We start from the raw sequence: 19,558 nt of genomic DNA, 5'->3' as shown, positions 1-19,558 counted from the left end.
CACTATGTGTCTGCATCATCTTATTTTCTGCTTTATTATTTTTGAACTGGGGAAAGGGGGGCAGAGATGTAAGCACTTAGACATTTACCAGCTAGTTTGGAGATGATCCCCCAAGTACCAAGAAATATCAAGATTTCTCTGTTTTCTGTTGAACAATTGCTACTGGGTAAGATATTTTGAAGGGTAAAAGTGGTGATTTGGAACTCCCATACTTGTTGGTTATTGGGGCATAAATGGGCATGTGGTGTGGAGGATCAAGGAGCTGCAGAACTAGAAAGAGTCTTCAAAACTAGAAAGCTTTCTTTGGCTGTGATAACCCAAGCCTTCTCTTCATCCAGTAGCCAGCAGCACAAGGCCTCCGTGCTGATCCTCTGATCTGCCAAAATTTCCCACAGCTTTTTGTCCTTGGTAGCCCCTTGGACTCTTGCAGCTTTTAAGGTCCCAAGCCTTAGAAGGATTGGTTGGGGACTAGCCATACCTCTGACTCACACAAGTAGGAAAAATAACTCATATTCTCTGAGTCATCATTTATTTGTGACAGTTGGGAACATTCCAAGAGTAGGCTGGGATCGGGACTGAGCGCTTGCTATTGAAACTCTATAAGGCAAATCATTCTCCAAAAATGAAAACAATTTATTGATATATTTGGTCTATGTAATATTCCACTCTTCATGTGTTTCAGTGCCTGCCTCAGACCTGAAAACCCTGAAAGCAGGAATCACGTCATGTCTCTCAATTGGAATACCACCTAGCCCAGTGCCACTTCTGTCTCCAGCTTTCAAGGTTTGTTAGCTATGAACCCTAGGGCAGGGACCATGTTGCTGAATATTATTGCCATTACCTAGTTCCTAGCTCAGTGTCTCGCATGTAATGGGCACTTAAACGAATTTGTGATGAGTGGATTAATTAATGATGATGATATTGGTAGGATGACTGTGGGACAGTGACAAAAGTTTTCTTGCAGGTTAGGAGATACTTTGTAAAGCATGACATCTCCCCTTAGCAGCACATAATCTTCACAAAGCCGTGGCTTTTTTCACTGGAGGAAACAGACATGGGTTGATCTTCAGATATAGTCCTAACTTACCCATCATGTCCATGCCAGGAGAAGCTATCAGTTCTAGAGAAGGGAATAAGAGACAGCTGGTTGGGTATGATACCTGGTAAGGAGAGGACTGGGTTCTCTTAGGCATGTCTACCCTCTCACTCCTCCAGTTGGGGCCAACTTACTGTCTTTTGCCAGCCCCTTATTTATCAGGAAACACCATGACTGTCTGGACTCAGAAGATCCAGGTCATCAGCTATGCCACTCCATTGACTTTTCCTCCCCTGTCCAGCTCCTTGATTCCTGGCACCTTGGCTTTGGAGCAGAGGTTTGAACCTCATGTCCTTGGAACCACCCATATTACTCTTCTCTGCAAAGGAAAAATTCATCTGTACCATAATATTTCATTTTATCTTTAGAACAACTCTGTGAGATTGATATAACGGATGATCCTGGCAAAGAGAGATGAAGCCACTCACCCAAAATGTCTCAAGATCCATCATCCCAGTTCTTTTACCTCTAGCATATACTTTGTGGTTCAACCAATAAAAACTACCCACCGTCAACTGAAAACTGCCCAAGAATTTACAGGTAGAGGAGTCATAAAATGGTGTAAAATGTCAGATAAGAAGAGACGTACTGGCCTACCCTTTTGTCCTCAGGCAGGCCCAATGATGTAGAAGTTGAGTGTTTTCTTGAGTCAGGAGACTTGGATATAAATTCTGAACTGGATAATCTTGGGCAGGTCATCCAACCTCTGTGCCTTAGCCTTCTATAAAATGGGTACAAAAAAATCAGCATTCTCACCTTTTGTGCCTATTGAGATAATTAAATGAGATGGTGTATGTGAAAGCTAGAAAGCCCTAGACAAATGTTAACTAAATTTAATATCACAGCCAGATTTGCATCTTTGGAGACTCTAGTAATCCTTCTGTGTTTGTAAGAAAGTTTTACAAGCATAGAGATTAGTAGCTCAGGTTCTGGAGTCAGGCTGCCTAGGTAACCTTGGAACTGTTACTTCTCTTTCAAGCCTCAATGAAGAGGTGGTAATATCTATCTCACACCAAATATTCACACCGCACCATGCTTAACATGTAGCTGGTATGGAGAAAGGAACCCAGTGAATGTTAGCTGCTATCATTACAGATTTTATAATGAAGATGTGATGTAGGGTGACCCAACAGTGGATAGAGATCTGACAAGGAATCAAAAGGATTCATCTCTCTGGGCCTCAGTTGCCCCATCTGTATCAGGGCAAGAATTCATGTTTTCCCTCTTCCAGATTGTCATGAGGATTAAAAAAATAGTATGTGAAGACTTTAATCTATTTGGAATTGAGGAACAATATAAATGCAAGAATTTTAAAAAAACAAACAGGGTTTATAAAGTCTGAGCTTTCATCAGTTTATCAGCTTTTGTTCATTCCTCCCTGCCTTTGTCCCCCTCATGGAAAAGGAGTTCAGCATTTCTCCAGTCAAAAAAAACTTTGAATGTCAAATCTTAAAGTAAATCCTTCAAATGTGTGACTGCACTCTTTGCAAGGATAACCCTTCCTCAGGAGATTCCATTGCCTTCATTTGTTCTGTGTATGTAGGCTGAATTTAATATTCAGCCACTCTTGAGTTTCCACATTGTATATTATCTGCTTTCAATATTTAATTCCAGAATGACTTCCCCTTACCACACAGCACTCCCCCAGTTTATCTCCTTTTCTCTGATTAGTTACTGTCTTCAGGGATACCTTCACTTTTAACATTAAACTGGGCAAAAACAGAAATAGAAAGATAAATTGGTGGCAAGATCAAAATTAGAATTCACAGCTAAATATAAATCTGGAGGGAATTATCCAATTATTTGGATGGTCCCTTAACACAGACTACCCAGAGTTGATTGCCTCTGCTTTTTCCATATATAGAATAAAATGACTGATAAATACAGAGTAGTAATTTTTAATAGCACTTAATAAATGTTGTTTTCTTTCCCAAATTCCTTCATATATATTATAGCATGTGGTTTTTCACATCTGCATGCATTCCTTTTTGGGGGGACCACCCAGTCTCATTTTGACTTAGATGACAGTATTTAATTGGGAAGACTAGGATTTGCTAATGAGGTCTCTGTGGAAACTTAGGCAAGTTCCACAGTCACTTTATTCCTTCCACTCTGCTGAGCTAGACTTGGAACAGACGACCCTGAAGGGAAATTCCCTGCTCCTTTTCAGAGTTCCAATTTAATTTGTAGGCTAGCAGCTGTTTCAGGTTGGACCAACACCAAATAAGAACTTGGAAACGTGGGGAAGGACAAATGTGGGTGTCACATGAGGCACGGGAGCCATTAAGTGAACGAATGTTATGCAAATTGTATGCAAATACTGTGCAAACTTTGCATTCATTTGTAGAATCTTAGTTTGGAGATTGCAAGCAAGCACTGAGATCCTATAAGGGTTGAATAATAACGTTTTTAGGTTAAATCAAATATAATGCTTTTTGAAGTTAGCGCTTTCTCAGTGCTGCCCGGACTCAATTGCCTAAAAGTTTGACATCCCCTCACCCCCTATAACGATTTCACCAGCTAGAGCCTGATTGCAACCTACGCCCGCCCCGCCTCTGGCACAGTTGACGTCACGCGACATCGTATTTGCATACTACCTGGGGCTGGGTGTAACGCTGCCCCTTTCTGCGTTTTCTCATTGGCTGCGCGGGAGAACTAGCCCTCTTCGGGGTTGACCAATCAGCAGCCTCTCGGCCGTAGGCAAGCAGACTGGATGTTGGGGGTAGGGGCGGGATCGCTAAGTTCTGAAACCAATCATCCTCAGAAAAGGGAAGAGCCATCCGCGGATTGGTCGGGAGGGAGGTCTGGGGATCCGTAAGCCAATGAAAGTTCTGAGAAGAGGGGGCCGGGCCCCGCCCCGTAGGACAGATAAGTAGCGGCAGCGGGGGTTGGGGGGCTGTGTGGGGTTCGCTGTGGGGCTGAGGCAGGCAGGCTGTCTGGCGGGTGGGCAATGGCGGGGGCCGCAGCGGGCGGCAGAGGCGGAGGTGCCTGGGGGCCGGGGCGCGGAGGGACTGGGGGGCTCCGGCGGGGCTGCTCTCCCCCAGCCCCCGCCGGCTCTTCCCGGGCTGGGCTGCAGCCACTCAGGGCCACGGTCCCCTTCCAGCTGCAACAGCCGCACCAGCGCCGGGACGGGGGTGGCCGCGCAGGTGAGCCGGGCCTGGAGCGGGTACGGGGGAGGAGCCGTTGGGGGAGGGGGCGCGTGACGAGAGCGGAGGGTGCGTGAGAAGTGGATGGGGGCGAAGGAGAGAAAAGAGGGTGCAGAATCTACGAGGGCGGAGGGAGCGAGAGCGAGGAGCCGTGACGGTGGGGCTCACTGTTGGGACCCAGCGTGCAGGGAGTCGGGGCCGGGAGGTGAGGTGAGGGACCTGACAGATGGAGGTTGGCTTTGGGGGCGTAACTGAAAAGTGGGCAGAAGTGTCGTGTGGGGGTGAGTGGTAGATGCCGAGAGTGGGGGCGAGGTGTGGGGAAGGAGCGACGCGTGATGGGGGCGCCCTGTCGGGAGGGCTGGCGCTGGGAGCGAGCCGCCGGTGGGCGCTGGGCGCCTGCACGGCGAGGGGGAGGGGCATGGAGGAGAGCCCCGTGGAGCCATGTGTTACTTCTCCGACTTAAGTTTGGCCCCAGCATCCCACTTTACAGCTCTGGAGTTCTTCTCCCCGCTACTTCACGTGCGTTTTCCTTTATGCCACCTTCTGGAGCCGATTTCGTCTGAGCGGTTGGAATAAGTTTAACGGCTTTTACTGCGATGCGAACGCTCCGCTCCCGATTCCCTGCATTCCTCTCGCTGTAGCCCAGAAGTTGTATGTTCCCCAGATCATCGACTGCTTAGTATGATTGTTCATTCCAACCATCCCGTGTGTGTGTGTGTGTGTGTGTGTGTGTGTGTGTGTGTGTGTATGTGTATAGGACACAGACAGTTTGCCCCCTGCCTTTCCTTCCTCCCCCCACCAAGGTTGTATTGTTCTGAGCATTGCCAGCCAACGTGGCAGTGGGGTGAGGGCTCCCATTAGTGCACCGTGGCAAATACCCTACTTTCTGAACAGCACTGAAGTGGTATCTTAATAGCAGCTTGGTGTGGTAGGTGTGAGGAAACTCGGGAGGAGCCAACTTAACCTTGCTTTCACACTCAAAGCCATGACGGGTCCCACAAATACAGGCAGTTTGGAAAAGGAAAAGAAACCTACTTGCATGAGGAGGTTGGCAATAAGTTGAAAGTGAGGCTTGCATTTGATTCACACCAGATGTGAAAAGATCATTGCACACTTACAAAACCTCAGAGTCTGTACTAAATGTACAGAAGTCATCGCCTCTGCCATCAAACAGTTAATGGCATTCTCTAAACCAGAGTCGCCTGAGATTGTTGTGATTACTAAACTTACTTACTGCACATCCCCCTCCTGAAAACATATCTGCTACAGTGCATTGCTAGGTAAGAATGGGGTTAAGAGGGTCTTGGAGGCGGAAAGTCTACAAGCCTATCTGGACCTTACTATAAATGTTAGCATCATATCAGGGAATGCAGAAACTTGGTCAAATCTGGTAGCAAGATGGTGACCGAGTAGTAAAAGTATGTGTAGAATCCCGTGGTGTAGAGCAAGGCAATGCCCAGACAAACTTATGCCTATCATGAGCTGTAAAGCAAACCACAAGACTACAAACCTGTTGGTTTTGTTTGGGTTCCTTTTGAGCTCAGGGAAGTTAGTGGAACAGCAAGCACCAGAACCTTAATCACTTTTAGTAGAAATCAACAGAAAGCCTACCTGTGTAGTAGCTGGAAATCTACTAGCAATCATTTTAACAGCAGTTTTTGTGTGTGTCTACTATAGAACTAATATTTAAAGGGTAAACTGGTAAATGCTGTGAAAGCAGGAGTGCAGGCTTGGATGCCTGGGTTCTTTAGTGGCCTGCTCCTTTTACAGAACCAGGTGCCCTAAGATACTGGTAAAAACAGGAAACTTGAGCTCTGCATAACTTGTCAGATGATTTAGGGCCAAGTTGGGTGGATTCTTGCTTATAGGTGGGCCTGATTTATAATGTCTCCACATATTAATATCCCAGAGGTGTTAATAAGGTGCTTGCCTGGTGGATAGTGGGATTATCTGTAGATTTCAGTGAGACAGGTGAGAGGAAGAATAGAAATAGTAGTCTGAGCTTGTGGATTTATTTGTGACCAGACACGAGAATGTTCCTGGACTTTGGTTTAGGGGCACATCAGGCCTTCTACGTGTTAACTTAAATCTTTATGTGTATGTAGTCTGTTTTCATTTGTTGGCACTGAGAACTGTCAGGGGTGGTTTCTTTTATGCCAGTAGGATATATGTGATAGATGAAAGCCTCTTTCTTTAATAAACCCTTCAGAGCACAGAGCTGGGAATGAGAATGCCTGGGTTTTTTTTTAATCCAGGTTCTGCCATACACTAGCAGTGTGGCCTTGAGGAAGTATGCCTCATTTTCCTCATTGTGAAATGTGGATAATACCTTCATCATAAGAATCAAACAAGTTAATAGATATATTGTGCTTAGAACAGTGCTTGGCACATAGAGGGTGCTATAAAAGTGTTTGCTGCTGCTTATATTGTTATTATTCCCTCCCCCAAACCAAGGTGAGAGCACTGTTGGCCAGAGCCCATTGCCTTTTCAGGCTTCAAAGAGCAAACCCAGATTGGTCTGAAACCAGTACTGCAGGTTTCAGAATTTCGCTTGCACTTATATTCCCTCATCTTTTAAAATTAGCTTTCTGAACGGGGCTCTGAAACCCAGTTGTTTAAAAAGGCATGGGAGCTGGGACTAGGTTTCAGGAACAATTAAGTGTCGTCACTGTTTCTGTTTCCCATCTCAAAAGTGATGTAACGCTCAGGGCTGTGCAGTTATCTCCCTGCCACACACCCTGCTGTGCACTTGACAAGATATATTAGACCTTGTAAAAAGGATTATGGTGTAAAGAGCAGGATTTACCTTCTGCGGCCATTCAACCATAAGGGATGTTTCGTAAAGTGGGAATGGGTTCATTTTTATGAGCCTGGCCTAGGGATGAGTAAGCCTGAAGAGAGTGGAGAGAAAAATGAAGGTCAACTCTAAGAAAGCAAAGAACTCAGGATAAATGTCTTACTGTAATTAGTCATTAAATTAAAATCTCTTGTGTTATGTCAGTTGGAAGCTGAGAAATTGATAATGGACAAAATGGGATTAGGAGGAGAACTGTTATGGGTTCCAGTTTCACCTATCTTGTTTACTGTCTCTGTCTCCATATCCCTAGAATGAAGATAATGTTTAATCCAGCTTTGCAAATTATTTTTCCAGTAGACCAGCCCCACTGGTGCTGGCTGGGTGCTGGGATGCTGCCTCTGCACCTCCTCCGCCCAATAGAACCTTCTTAAACCAGGGATTAATAGTTGTGGCCTTTGGGCCAAATCCGGCCATCTGCCTGTTTTTATAAAGTTTTGTTGGAACACAGCCACTTCTTCACTTAGTATTGTCTGTAGCTGCTTTTATGCTACAGTGGTAGAGTCGTGTAGTTGTGATAGAGCCTATATGGCCCATGAAGCCTAAAATATTTACTGTCTGGCACTTTATAGAAAAATTTGCCTGCCTTGGTCTTAAACAGTATATCTGACGATTAATCCTATATAAAGATCAGTTTCAAATGTGTGTACTATTTTCCCATCCTCATAAAATCTAAGGAGGTCGAGAAAACTAACAAGCATGTATCTCCACTCAAATTTTAGGGGAAAAGGGGGTCATTTGCTTCCAGCCAATTTTTAGTTTTTGTGGAAGATCGCATGTGAATCTAGGCAGGTAATGTGTTCAGTAGCTGTAAACTAATTTGAATATACATAAAAGCTTATCTGTTAGGTAAATTTGCACCCCTTCTGGTTTTATGCCACCAAACCTAACCACCCACAACTGCAATGATCACATTTCAAAATCAGATAGAAATTACTTTAGACTTATCTCCTGTTTTGGATTTTTGTTAGTTTTTATTTTTCTGAACAGATCATTGAGAGCTGGCAGTGGTCATGATTGTCCTAAAAATACTGGCTTCTCCACAGTGAAAAAGGAAGGGTGGTTTATATTGAATGTCGGTTAGGTTCCTCAGAATGGCCATTTGAAGGAATGTAAAGCAGTGTTCTTATGCTATTGGTAATTATTAAGCTACTTTCCTTGCAGTGCTTTGAAAACTCAGTCCATGGGGGCTGGGTGTTTGGCTAGGCATGGAACCACATAAAGAAGGTTGTTATTAGAAACTGAGTGAAAGTCCTCACCAAACTGTGGTCCTTCTGGCTGAGATTAGCATAGGGTACGACCTTTCTACACCAAGGAGCTGCCTTGCTATAGTGAGTCTTAGGGGTATAGTTAAATCTTTTTAGGGTGTATAATTGTCCTTGATAAACCTGTGAGTGAGGCACTTTATGTTTGGGAAGCTTTAAACACAAGGCACTTCCCAACCCAACACTGTCAACTGTTGCTTTTGACAGCTCTGCTAGCACCAGGCACATGGTCGGTAAAATGCACTGCTGGGGTATCTGACTCTCAAATGTTCTCACCAGTGATGACATCCTTGAAATTGGGGGCTGTGCTACCATTTTGGTACCCAAAGGAGTGTGGGTTTATGTGTTTTTTAGTGTTTTGAATAGCAAACGATTATATAGTATGGGAAGTTATTCACCTGTATAACATAGAGATAGGAGGTTTACACATTTGAGGACAGTGGAGGAGTGAGAATAGCTGTGGGGTTTAGGTGATAAGAGGACATCATTCTCTCTGGTTCCAAATGGAGATTTCTAGAAGATTTGGGCAGGGTTGCAAAACTTTCTTAGGGATGGAGGCAATTTGTATGTTACCATGGGTGATTGGTTGGTAAGCTTGGCCAGTCAGGGGACACTTCATCTGCATTTTCTACTAGTTTATACTGAAAGGTGATAAGCGCCAGGGCCACACTATTCCTTGATCTTAGTGGAACTGTTGGAAATAGGGTATCCTCCTCCAGCTTCTCAGAACTCTCTTGTGGAACCTTTCTGCCAACAGATTCAGACTTCAGCACATGACATGTTCTGGGGGGCAGGGAGTAAGTTTGGCTTTCAAGTTCTTTATTGACACTGTCACATACATCAAATGCTCTTTGACACTAGCTCAAAATACTGAGTCAAGTACTTTGACTAGACTTACCTGTGCTTATTTTTATGCCACAGCAGTTGGAGCCCTTTTAAGGGGCTGGAAAGGGCAACCTTTTGTTTCCTTCCAAATCCATAGTGAAAGTAGGTGTCCAACAGTGAGATACTTTAGTGACAGTGGACGGGTTCTCTTCGTAGTTAAGTTCCATCCTGCTCTGAAATGGATGTTGTCCTTCCCTGACATAGGTGAAAGAGCAGGGAAGGGGCTGGGGGGGAGGTGGGATGAGTGGGAAATCTGGTCAACTTTCCACTACTGCCTGAGTAATTCGCAGATTATCCCATGATTTAGTTTGTAGGGTTATGAATTAACCAAACATTAGTCTATTCACATTATTAGGTCAAAAGTAAGTCTTAACTTCAGATATAAAAAGTTTTAGATTATATTCGGAGTTTATAAGTGATCCGTGTTCCCAGTTCCTCTCAGTTAAGGTAGAGATTGTGAACGGGCATTAGTTTCCTGGAAACAGCTATATGGTGGGAAGCTCTCTCTCAGTTGGCTACAACATTCATGCCTTGTGGATCCCACCAAACCTCCTTGTTTTTAAAACTTCCTGGCACTTTGCTTTCTGCCCCACACTTTTCTTCAGAATCACTTCAGCAAAGCCTAGTGCTCAGCTTTAGAGTCATTTAAATGTTTATCCTCAGGCCCAAATAAGCCTCAGTTGGCTTTTACTGTGTGGGAGCACGACAGCCAATCCAGGATGGCTTTAATGAACTTAAAAGAATGCTGTCAAAGTATTTCATAATAGAAGAACTTTTAGCTCCAACCCCTGGGCAACCTGGAAGTGAAGTGGAGGCCATGTACAGACACTTACCCTGCCCTGCTCAGGCACAAGTTGTGGGTTTGCTCACAAGCTTCAGGTAGATGACGCTGGGGGTAAATGGAATGTACTCTGCCTGCATGTTAGCAGTTTGTGCTTCCAGCTCTCTCATAAGAGGGGTGGAGGTTGGGGGAGATCTGAAAGTCCACTCTGAGGGGTCAGAAGCAACAAGCCTATGGTCAGGGATTGGGGAGGTTTTTCTCAGAAGCTGCCTGAGTGTGACTCCTTAGAGGATGGACAGGACTTGGCAGGGCACAGTTGTAAGTTTGGGATGCCTCTTCTCTGACCCTGAGTGCTCTGTCCTGCAAATGGTGTGTGGCTTTTCCGGATGGATCATATTTGTTAGGGGGTGACAAGTCTACTACCAGCTCTGCCACTTGGAGCCCCTTAACATCTGATTCTAAATGATGACATGCCAGAGATAATTTAGAAATTACCTCCTTAAGGGGCAAATGTGGGATTAAATATACAACTTTAAAAGCAAATAGTTAACATACCTGCAAGTGAATACATTATAAACTCAAGCTGGAGGAGGCATACAAGGAAAGAATATTCAATGTTAAGTGAGGTTAATTAGAGAACTACTAGGATGAGATGTTTTGAGTAGGCTTTTTAATTGACCAATATATTATTCTCTCTAAGGATAAATTTCATTTTTTCTCTCTTTCCCCTTTCCTTTCAAAAGTGACATTGCTGTAGCCTTGTCTGCTCAGCTGTATTCCTTAACTTTAAGCCTCTTTATTCCCCTCTACCTCAATTTGGAAATTGTGTGCCTGCCTTTTTAAGAGGTAGGCACCTCATGTTTCAAGTTCAAGTGCAGTGGAACTCACCCTGCAGCTTGAACAGATTTGAGTGTTTTTGCAGAGGGAGGGCCAGGGCAGATGGGGAGTGTCATGCTCAATAAATACTTGTTGGATTGAGTTGCTGGAAAGGCAGAGGGGGTGGGGAGAGTGAACCACACCTCCCCCAGCTCCCTTGTAATGGTCGTTTCCACTTCTGGTCTGCTCACACTGTCCCCCTCACCCCACTCCCCCACCCACCAATATCTCTCTTTTAACTACTTACAAGGGAAAACCCCATTGTCCCAATGTGTTAGTGTTCTCTCGCACTTTAAGTCACTGGTCTCCTATTCATCCTGGTCATTGGGCTTGAAGCCCAGCTGGTGGCAAAAGACGTGGCATTTCCATGCATGTCATTGCTAGGCCTGTAGGTTACTTTCTCCATACACTTAAAGCCAGAGGTGAGCTTGGGCAGTTACCAGGTTATCCATGGAAACAGCCAATGTTTAGGATTTTGTTATGATTTTGTAAAAGAGCCAGACTACCTAGGTTTAGGCTTAGAAGTAGATGTGGGTAAGAGGTCAAGGAGACCAAGATGAATCCTGGATGTCCTTTCATTCCAGGTGGATTTGTACCAAATTCCTGGTAGTGCTGTATAGCAAGGGGAAGCAGAAAAAAGATGTCTGAATCAAAGACTTTTCCAGTCTTTTGGGGCCAAGGGTGGCTTCAGAACTATGATCAGGCTGGAAGCCCCCCTCTCCTCAGCCAGGCACCATCCCAGGACACCAGTTGCTGCTGTTTTCCTTCTCCCCAACAAACGGGAAAATGCTGGAAAGACATGCTCATCATCATACCCCAGCCTGGACGCATGATGTTGTCCATAGAGTCTGTGTTCACCTGCCTTTAAGTCATGGGCCTGGTTGGTGCCTTAGTCAAAATGGTTTTATAAATCTGCTGGTCTGGATATAACTGAACAGAGTAAAAGTGCAGTTGGGAGGAAAGGCAGCTTCTCCTTGCCTCTTCCTCCTCACGCTTTTTGCCTATCTCCCATAATTCCTTTCCTTTAAGAGTTTTCTGTGCTCTATGTGTGTTTGATCACCCACACAGCTTTTAGAGATCCACAGATGACACCACGTGCACTCCCTGCTCCACAGCTGCAGGCTGCCGAACAACCTGATGCATGGCCCTGTTTGGGGGTTGTCTTTTTAACTGGGGCCCATCAGATATAGCATACAAGCTAGGGTTGGGGGGGTGGAGGGATGGTGTTTGGCATGACCACGCAACCAGAGGACTCTCACAATATTAGGTAGTCTGATTTCGAGGCTAGTGAAAGGAGGGCTCTAAGAGCTGCATACATGAAGTAGGTGCACATTCCCAGTGGTGATAGCAGCACCTTGACTCTTTCTTTTTTAGAAACATAATATTGGGTACTTCCTTTTTCATAGAAAAAGACTAAAACAGCTGCTTCTACAGAGAGTAAGAGTCTGTGAATCCTAACTCTGGAAGGCCCCAAAATTCACCTGTAGTTTTCAAGGAAGTTGAGAATATAGATAGCTTGAGTTTGAAGGGTGTGTTACATTTGTGTAGCTCTTTGACCCATAATTGGTACCCTGAAGTGTTTCAAATTCATCCTCCCAACACTCCTGCCAGATGCAGGTGGCATTTACATATTTTTTGCAGGTAAAGAACTGAGCCAAGAAAGAAGGAAATTTGCACAAGACCATGTGGCTAAAAAAACCCTTTTGCTCCTAGTCTAGGACTCTTCCCATTTATGTCTCTTATGAATTTCATCACAGGCTGTGGTCTCCTGCTTTGTTTCTTCTCTATTTGCATGCTGATGTTCCATCTATATTCCAGGAGCGAAAAATTGTTTAACTGATCAAAAGAGAGCTGGAAGGGAAAATGCCTTGCAAAGAAGTCTGTTTTTCCCTCTAGCACCTTGTAAGTGACCACCCACACCATAGACACTCAGTGTGGATAATTGGAAGATGATGGTTATTACATTATATGTGTGATAATGGTGGTCGTTTTATGAGTGTTTCTCCCTGGTCTGAAATAAGCATTTTCCATGTGGAATGAATAGCTACCCTGGGACAGGTAGGAATTCCTGCCTCTGGGGTCATGGTCATGGTTATTGATCTTGTGGCCATGCCAGGAAGACATTCTTAAGATGGATGTCTTTCATATATGTGACTGTGTGGAAATGAAAAAGCACCTGGGAATCAATGTAGATGGTGCATTCCTGTGGCAAGGGACAGGTACAGAAGGCATTTGCATCATGATGACAATTTGGAGCCTCCTGCTCCATGTGGGGGGCTCCTAGTGCAAACCCCCTCCCCCTCCACACACTCTTCTAATGAGAAAGAGGCCTGGTGGGCACCTCATCTACCTGAACATGTCTCCCTCTCCTTGCTTTAGGTTAATTGGGAGTAGGGCAATTGTAATATATGATGGAGCTCCTTCTGAGACAGGCATGTGCCCAGTATGGCAGGTAGCAGGGACCTGAACACAGGAAGAAAGCTCCATCTAAGGAGATGGTATGGAGAATTGCCTAGCCTGCTTCATAGAGATTATTTTACTGTGTCGAGAGGTGTGTTACTAGCATCTCTTATCTTCAAACCAGATTTTGCGTGTAATTCTCAAATGTTCTAATAGTCACGTGCATATGTGGAACCTTCCATTCCCAGTTACTTCCCAACCTCATGAGGCAAAATCCCATCATAACAAATATTACAAAAATGATTCTGTATAATAAAGCTATTTCCATGGTTCATTTAAATGCTTTGTTGTTTTTTTTTATTGTTGTTATTTTTGTGTGTGTGGTTTTTGTTGTTTAAAGAAAAGAGAAACCAACACTCTTACATAACAAATACTTTTTCTGGTTCCTGTCCATGTAATAGTTCAACTGTCTAAACAAAACACTTGAGTATTTGCTGTTTGCGTTGTAGGCTAGGAGAAAGGAACTGAGCTGTAGAACTATCACCAAATAAGTAGCAATACCCCTTAGCTTTCTCTCCACCTCGAACCTCCTGACCTCTGACACTTCCCTGTTCTTTTCAAAGAGAACACTACCGCTCAAAACCCAGCAAAGGAGAGTATGTGAATGTGTGTGTGTGTATATATATATATATATATAATTTTTTGTAATCTGTAAAGTGTTTTTTTAATTAATTAAAAAATTTTTTTAAATACCAAAAAACACCAAATGCAAACATTCGTAATTTTTGATCATTCCGTTCTACATACATAATCAGTAATTCACAATATTATCACATAGTTACATATTCATCATCATAATCATTTCTTGGAACATTTGCATCTATTCAGAAAAATAAATAAAAAGAAAACAGAAAAAAATTCATACATACCATTACCCCCACCCCTCCCCCTCACCGGTCACCAGCATTTCACTCTAAATTTATTTTAACATTTGTTCCCCCATTATTTATTTATTTATTTTTTAATTTTTAATTTTAATTTTAATTTTTTTATTTTTTAATTTTTATTTTTTATTAAAGAAATAAAAGAAATTAACACAACATTTAGAAATCATTCCATTCTACATATGCAATCAGTAATTCTTAACATCATCACATAGATGCATGATCATCATTTCTTAGTACATTTGCATCGATTCAGGAAAAGAACTAGCAAAACAACAGAAAAAGATATAGAATGTTAATATAGAGAAAAAATAAAAATAATAATAATAGTAAAAAAAAAGACACAAACAAACAAACAGACAAACAAACAAAAAAAACCTATAGCTCAGATGCAGCTTCATTCAGTGTTTTAACATGATTACTTTACACTTAGGGATTATTGTGCTGTCCATTTTTGAGTTTTTGTATCTAGTCCTGTTGCACAGTCTGTATCCCCCCAGCTCCAACCACCCACCATCTTACCCTGTTTCTAATTCCTGCTGGTCTCTGTTACCAACAACATATTCCAAGTTTATTCTCGAATGTCAGTTCACATCAGTGGGACCATACAGTACCTGTCCCTTAGTTTTTGGCTAGACTCACTCAGCACAATGTTCTCTAGGTCCATCCATGCTATTACATGCTTCATAAGTTCATTCCGTCCCAAAACCGGACAATATTCCATCGCATGCATACATCACAGTTTGTTCAGCCACTCGTCTGTTGATGGACATCTTGGCTGTCTCCGTCTCCCTGCAATTGTAAATAACGCTGCTATAAACATTGGTGTGCAAATGTCCGTTTGTGTCTTTGCCCTTAAGTCCTTTGAGTAGATACCTAGCAATGGTATTGCTGGGTCGTATGGCAATTCTATATTCAGTTTTTTGAGGAACCGCCAAACTGCCTTCCACAGTGGTTGCACCATTTAACATTCCCACCAACAGTGGATAAGTGTGCCTCTTTCTCCGCATCCTCTCCAGCACTTGTCATTTTCTGTTTTGTTGATAATGGCCATTCTGGTGGGTGTGAGATGATCATTATTTATTTTTTAATCCATGTGTTTTACTCGTCTGTTGACAAGGTAGATAAAAGGAGCATCAGACACAAGGTTTTCACAATCATACAGTCACATTGTGAAAGCTGTATCATTCAAGAAACATGGCTACTGGAACACAGCTCCACATTTTCAGGCAGTTCCCTCCAGCCTCTCTGCTACATCTTGACTAACAAGGTAATATCTATTTAATGTGTAAGAATAACCTCCAGGATAACCTCTCGACTGTGTTTGGAATCTCTCAGCCATTGACACCTATTTTGTCTCATTTCACTCTTGATGACTGATTCTCAATCTTGCTGAGTCTCCGCTTATTCTAGGGTTTTTCTCAATCTCTTGACGCTGAGTCTCAGCTCATTCCAGGATTTCTGTCCCACATTGCCAGGAAGGTCCACACCCTTGTCATGTCCCACATACACAGGGAGGGTGGTGAGTTTGCTTGTTGTGTTGGTTGGAGAGAGAGGCCACATCTGAGCAACAAAAGAGGTTCTCTTGGGGGGTGATTCTTAGGCCTAATTTTAAGTAGGCTTGAATCTATCCTTTGTGGGGTTAAGTTTCATACGAACAAACCCCAAGATTGGAGACTCGGCCTATAGCTTTGATCGTCCGCACTGCTTGTGAGAAAATCAAGAATTCAACTTGGGGAAGTTGAATTTTCCCCCTTTCTCACCATTCCCCAATGGGGACTTTGCAAATACTTTTTTATTCACTGTTCAAATCACTCTGGGATTTATCGGGGCATAGTGTGTATATTTGATTGTGTGCATATGGCTGTCTTTTTTTTTTTTAAACATGGGCAGGCACCAGGAATCGAACCCGGGTCCTCTGGCATCGCAGGCAAGCATTCCTGCCTGCTGAGCCACCGTGGCCTGCCCTATGTGGCTGTCTTGAGGGTGAATATTGGTGTGTGTGTGAGAAAGTATGCGGGAAAGAAAGTGTACATGAGAAAAAGCAAATGATAATGCACATGGGGCAAGCGTTAATAATAGGTGAGTCTAGGTAAAGATTATATGGGTATTCTACGTACTATTCTTATCCTTGCATCTGTAGTTTTAAAATGATTTCCAAATAAAAGTTTTAAAAGATGAATATATGGTAGACTAATTTGACTGCACCAGGAGTTCTTTAGAATCAAAGTTTTCTTCTATCATCCTTATAACATCTCATTCTCCCCATTTAACAGACGGAACAGAGAAGTTAAGTGACTCCTCTGAGTTCACTTAGCACATGGGGCAGAGGCAGGCTTTGGGCCCAGGTATTTACCCTTTCAAAAGGCCACCGCTTGGGAGACTGCAGCTTGTCCTTACTACTCGAGCTGGATAAGGTTGGCATCAGATTCTGAGAACTGATTGGGCGCCTGCTGCCGTGTGTCTGAGCCCAGTCCATGCTCCACATTGACACCGCAGAAGAGTCAGCAGGGTTGCAGCAGTCTGCTGAAACACACTGAGCATGTTCAGGATGTCCAGGTACCTTCTAGGGAAAACTGCTTCCGTATTCTAAGAAATACTCTCACTATGTTCTTCACTTAACTCTTCATTTCTTAAAATACATGAAATTGGAAGGCTTTTTTAGTGCCAGAGCCATGAAATAATATTACTTCACATTTATTCAGTAGATAACTGAGGGGAAAAAGAATGGTGTTTGGTTTAGAAAGTGGGGCTGAGCTGTGGGCCTGGGCCTCTTGGTTTTCCTCTGCTCTATACCAGTCATGCCATTGTATCAGACTGTCTCGTGAAGTGCAGGAGCCCTAGGAGGATATTGGCAGGGTTTAGTGCAGTGCATCTTACCAAGTGGGTCAGAAGTTACAACTTCACTCACAGGGGGATGGTGTATTTTTAATCAATGAAAACCTTCCATCAACCACAGGGCCCAAGGAGGTGTGGGTCTGGTAATCATTGTTAAACAGACAGAGATTGAGGCACTGCCATTTGTTTCCCAAGCCCTTAACTCTCACACACCAAATCACATGTTGGTTATCAGCCTGTGCTCCTTGAAGACATTGAATTATTCTTGCTTTCATTTCTTTCTTTTTTGGGGGTGCGAAGGGGGGGGGGGCGGTTCATGGTCCAGCAATCGAACCTGGGTCTCCTGCATGAAAGGTGAGCATTCTACCACTGAACACCCATGCACCCTATTCTTGTTATTTTTGCTTATTGATATTTTTTCTCCTAGCTGTGCAACCTGGTTTAAGTGATAAGTCCTATTCCACTTCTTAACACAGAAAAACAGTCTTCCGAAGATCTTTAGTTTTAATGTCCTTTAGGCTAACATCAAGCTACCCTAAACTTAATCCTAACAGTGGTTATGTTCTCATCAAAGAACTTTTCTCATGGACTCTAGCCAGTTATGTGAAATAGACTCACGAGCATTTACTATGTTATTACTGCAGCTTAAATACTTAGATTGTTTGTCCCTAGGCAATTATCAAGTTATACAGGATATCCCCACTGTTCTCTGATTCTTGTTTCAAGGACTTTAGCACTGCCCTTCCCCAAGGTAAGTGCTGGATAGATGGTAACCGGAAACAGGGTAAGATGCAGGAAGTTGAAAAAAGGCTACCTAAAATTTCTGTTGGTTTGTCTACAGCTTAAAAATCTGTGTCAGAGCTTCTGTGCAAATGGCCAAAGCATCTGCTTAGAGCTTCTGTGCAAATGGCCAAAGCATCTGCTTAGAGCTTCTGTGCAAATGGCCAAAGCATCTGCTTAGAGTGGACCATCACAACCGAACCTTTACTTTCCAGTTCTTAGAGTTTGGGATAGAGGTCTTGGGAATTGGCATCCCTTACTGTTTCCCTGTATCAAATTAATTCTACTTTTGCTTCAAGTGGATAAGTCTTTTCTTTACCTACTTATAAAAGAAGGTGAAGTTACCATTAAACAACTCCTGATTTAAGAGCAGATACAAAGTCCATTGTGTACAGGGGAAGATGGTGAAACTTGCCTTCCAGTATGTGTATTGACGTGCTTTCCTGTCTCTGAAAGCATATGTAGACAGGTGAAGTGACAAGCATCTTCTGCTATGAAGCCATCAATGGTCTGAAACATACACTGAAAGTAGGAAAATTCTTTCCAATGCCTGCCTTTCAGAGTTCTTTCTGGAGGGGTCATCTTATCTTGCTTTTCAGAATAGGCTCACCCTGGAGGCACTATATAAACTTTGAGGATCCCTTGGGAAATCTGAACAACCTGCAATACCAAGGCTTTGGAGCAGGACTGCCCTGGAATGTTGTCCAGCACAGTTTGTTTTTTTCCACATCTAGGGCACAGCATGGGAATTAGCTACTGATTTGAGGCTAGTTCAGATCCAGAATTTTAGGGGTCAGGAAAGGAACCACTGGATGGTAGATAATGATTTCTTAGGTTAGAGAGACAGAGTAGGACTTGAGTTAGGAGGTAGAGATGATCAGAGAAGACTTTTTTGCAAATGGGGCAAGATGGTTCACGCAAGGTTTTCAAGGGTGTGAGGGTTAAGCAGAGTAACTCTGATAGGATTTTATGCTCTAAAAGCTGAACAGATTCTGTGACTGAACTTCCAAGCTCTTTACGCCTGATTCCCTGCCCCCAGGGCAGCCAATCAGAGTCAGGGTTAAAAGCAGAGGTCCCTAACAGATTGCAGCCTAGTGAGTTATGGCAGGCAAGCCAGCCTGCCCTCTGTGAGCTCTGATGTCTACTGGATGGTTACTCCCAGCTTGCCCAGTCATGTGACCAGACCTTCTGCTTGTGGCTAGCCACAGGTAAATTGAGAACTATTTATATCACCTGTTTGGGGGAGGAAGTGGAAGACATCATCTGGGAGCCCACAGCACAGCTGTCTGATCAGCCTAGGTAAGGTAAATCTCCCTTTGACTTTGTTCCTTTTTTCAAGTTATCTTGCCCCAGATAATACTGTGGGCTCTGAGCCTTCAATTCAACCGAATTGGTCACTAGCCATCTCTTATTAATAGCTTCCATCCCCTTTAATAGTTGGGGAGTTCTAGAACTAGAGGAGGCTCAGTTTTTGGTATGGTCTCCTGCCTTCAGAAGGTGAATAAGACAGCTGGAGACAACTAGTAGGGATAGTTCTGGAAATTTTCATGGGCAGAACTGTAACCTACCTTGTTCAATTCTGATGGGCAAGACTTTCTTTTATCTAGCTAGAATCTCTCTTAATTAAAGCCTTTTTCTTGTCCTTCATTTTTATATGCACACAGAGGATAACTGGTAAACTCTTAATTCCTTC

General features: G+C 43.4%; 1 protein-coding gene across 3 annotated transcripts in view; it reads left to right on the top strand.

Moving 5' to 3' along the window:
* The first annotated feature begins 3,986 nt into the window (after positions 1-3,986).
* The window catches only part of FAM117A (family with sequence similarity 117 member A), a 44,833-nt gene continuing 29,261 nt past the window's right edge, over positions 3,987-19,558 (top strand). Inside the window, exon 1 of one of the 3 annotated variants that reach the window (XM_077164714.1) lies at positions 3,987-4,242. In XM_077164714.1, coding sequence (XP_077020829.1) covers positions 4,047-4,242 — 196 coding nt within the window. In that variant the 5' untranslated portion in view covers positions 3,987-4,046. Of the gene's footprint in view, positions 4,243-4,311; positions 4,448-19,558 lie in introns of those variants that run through there. The other 2 variants (XM_077164716.1, XM_077164715.1) reach the window with 2 other exon arrangements.

The sequence above is a fragment of the Tamandua tetradactyla genome, chromosome 6 (assembly GCF_023851605.1).
Source record: "Tamandua tetradactyla isolate mTamTet1 chromosome 6, mTamTet1.pri, whole genome shotgun sequence".
NCBI lineage: Eukaryota > Metazoa > Chordata > Mammalia > Pilosa > Myrmecophagidae > Tamandua > Tamandua tetradactyla.
This window is presented reverse-complemented; position numbering and strand designations above follow the sequence as displayed.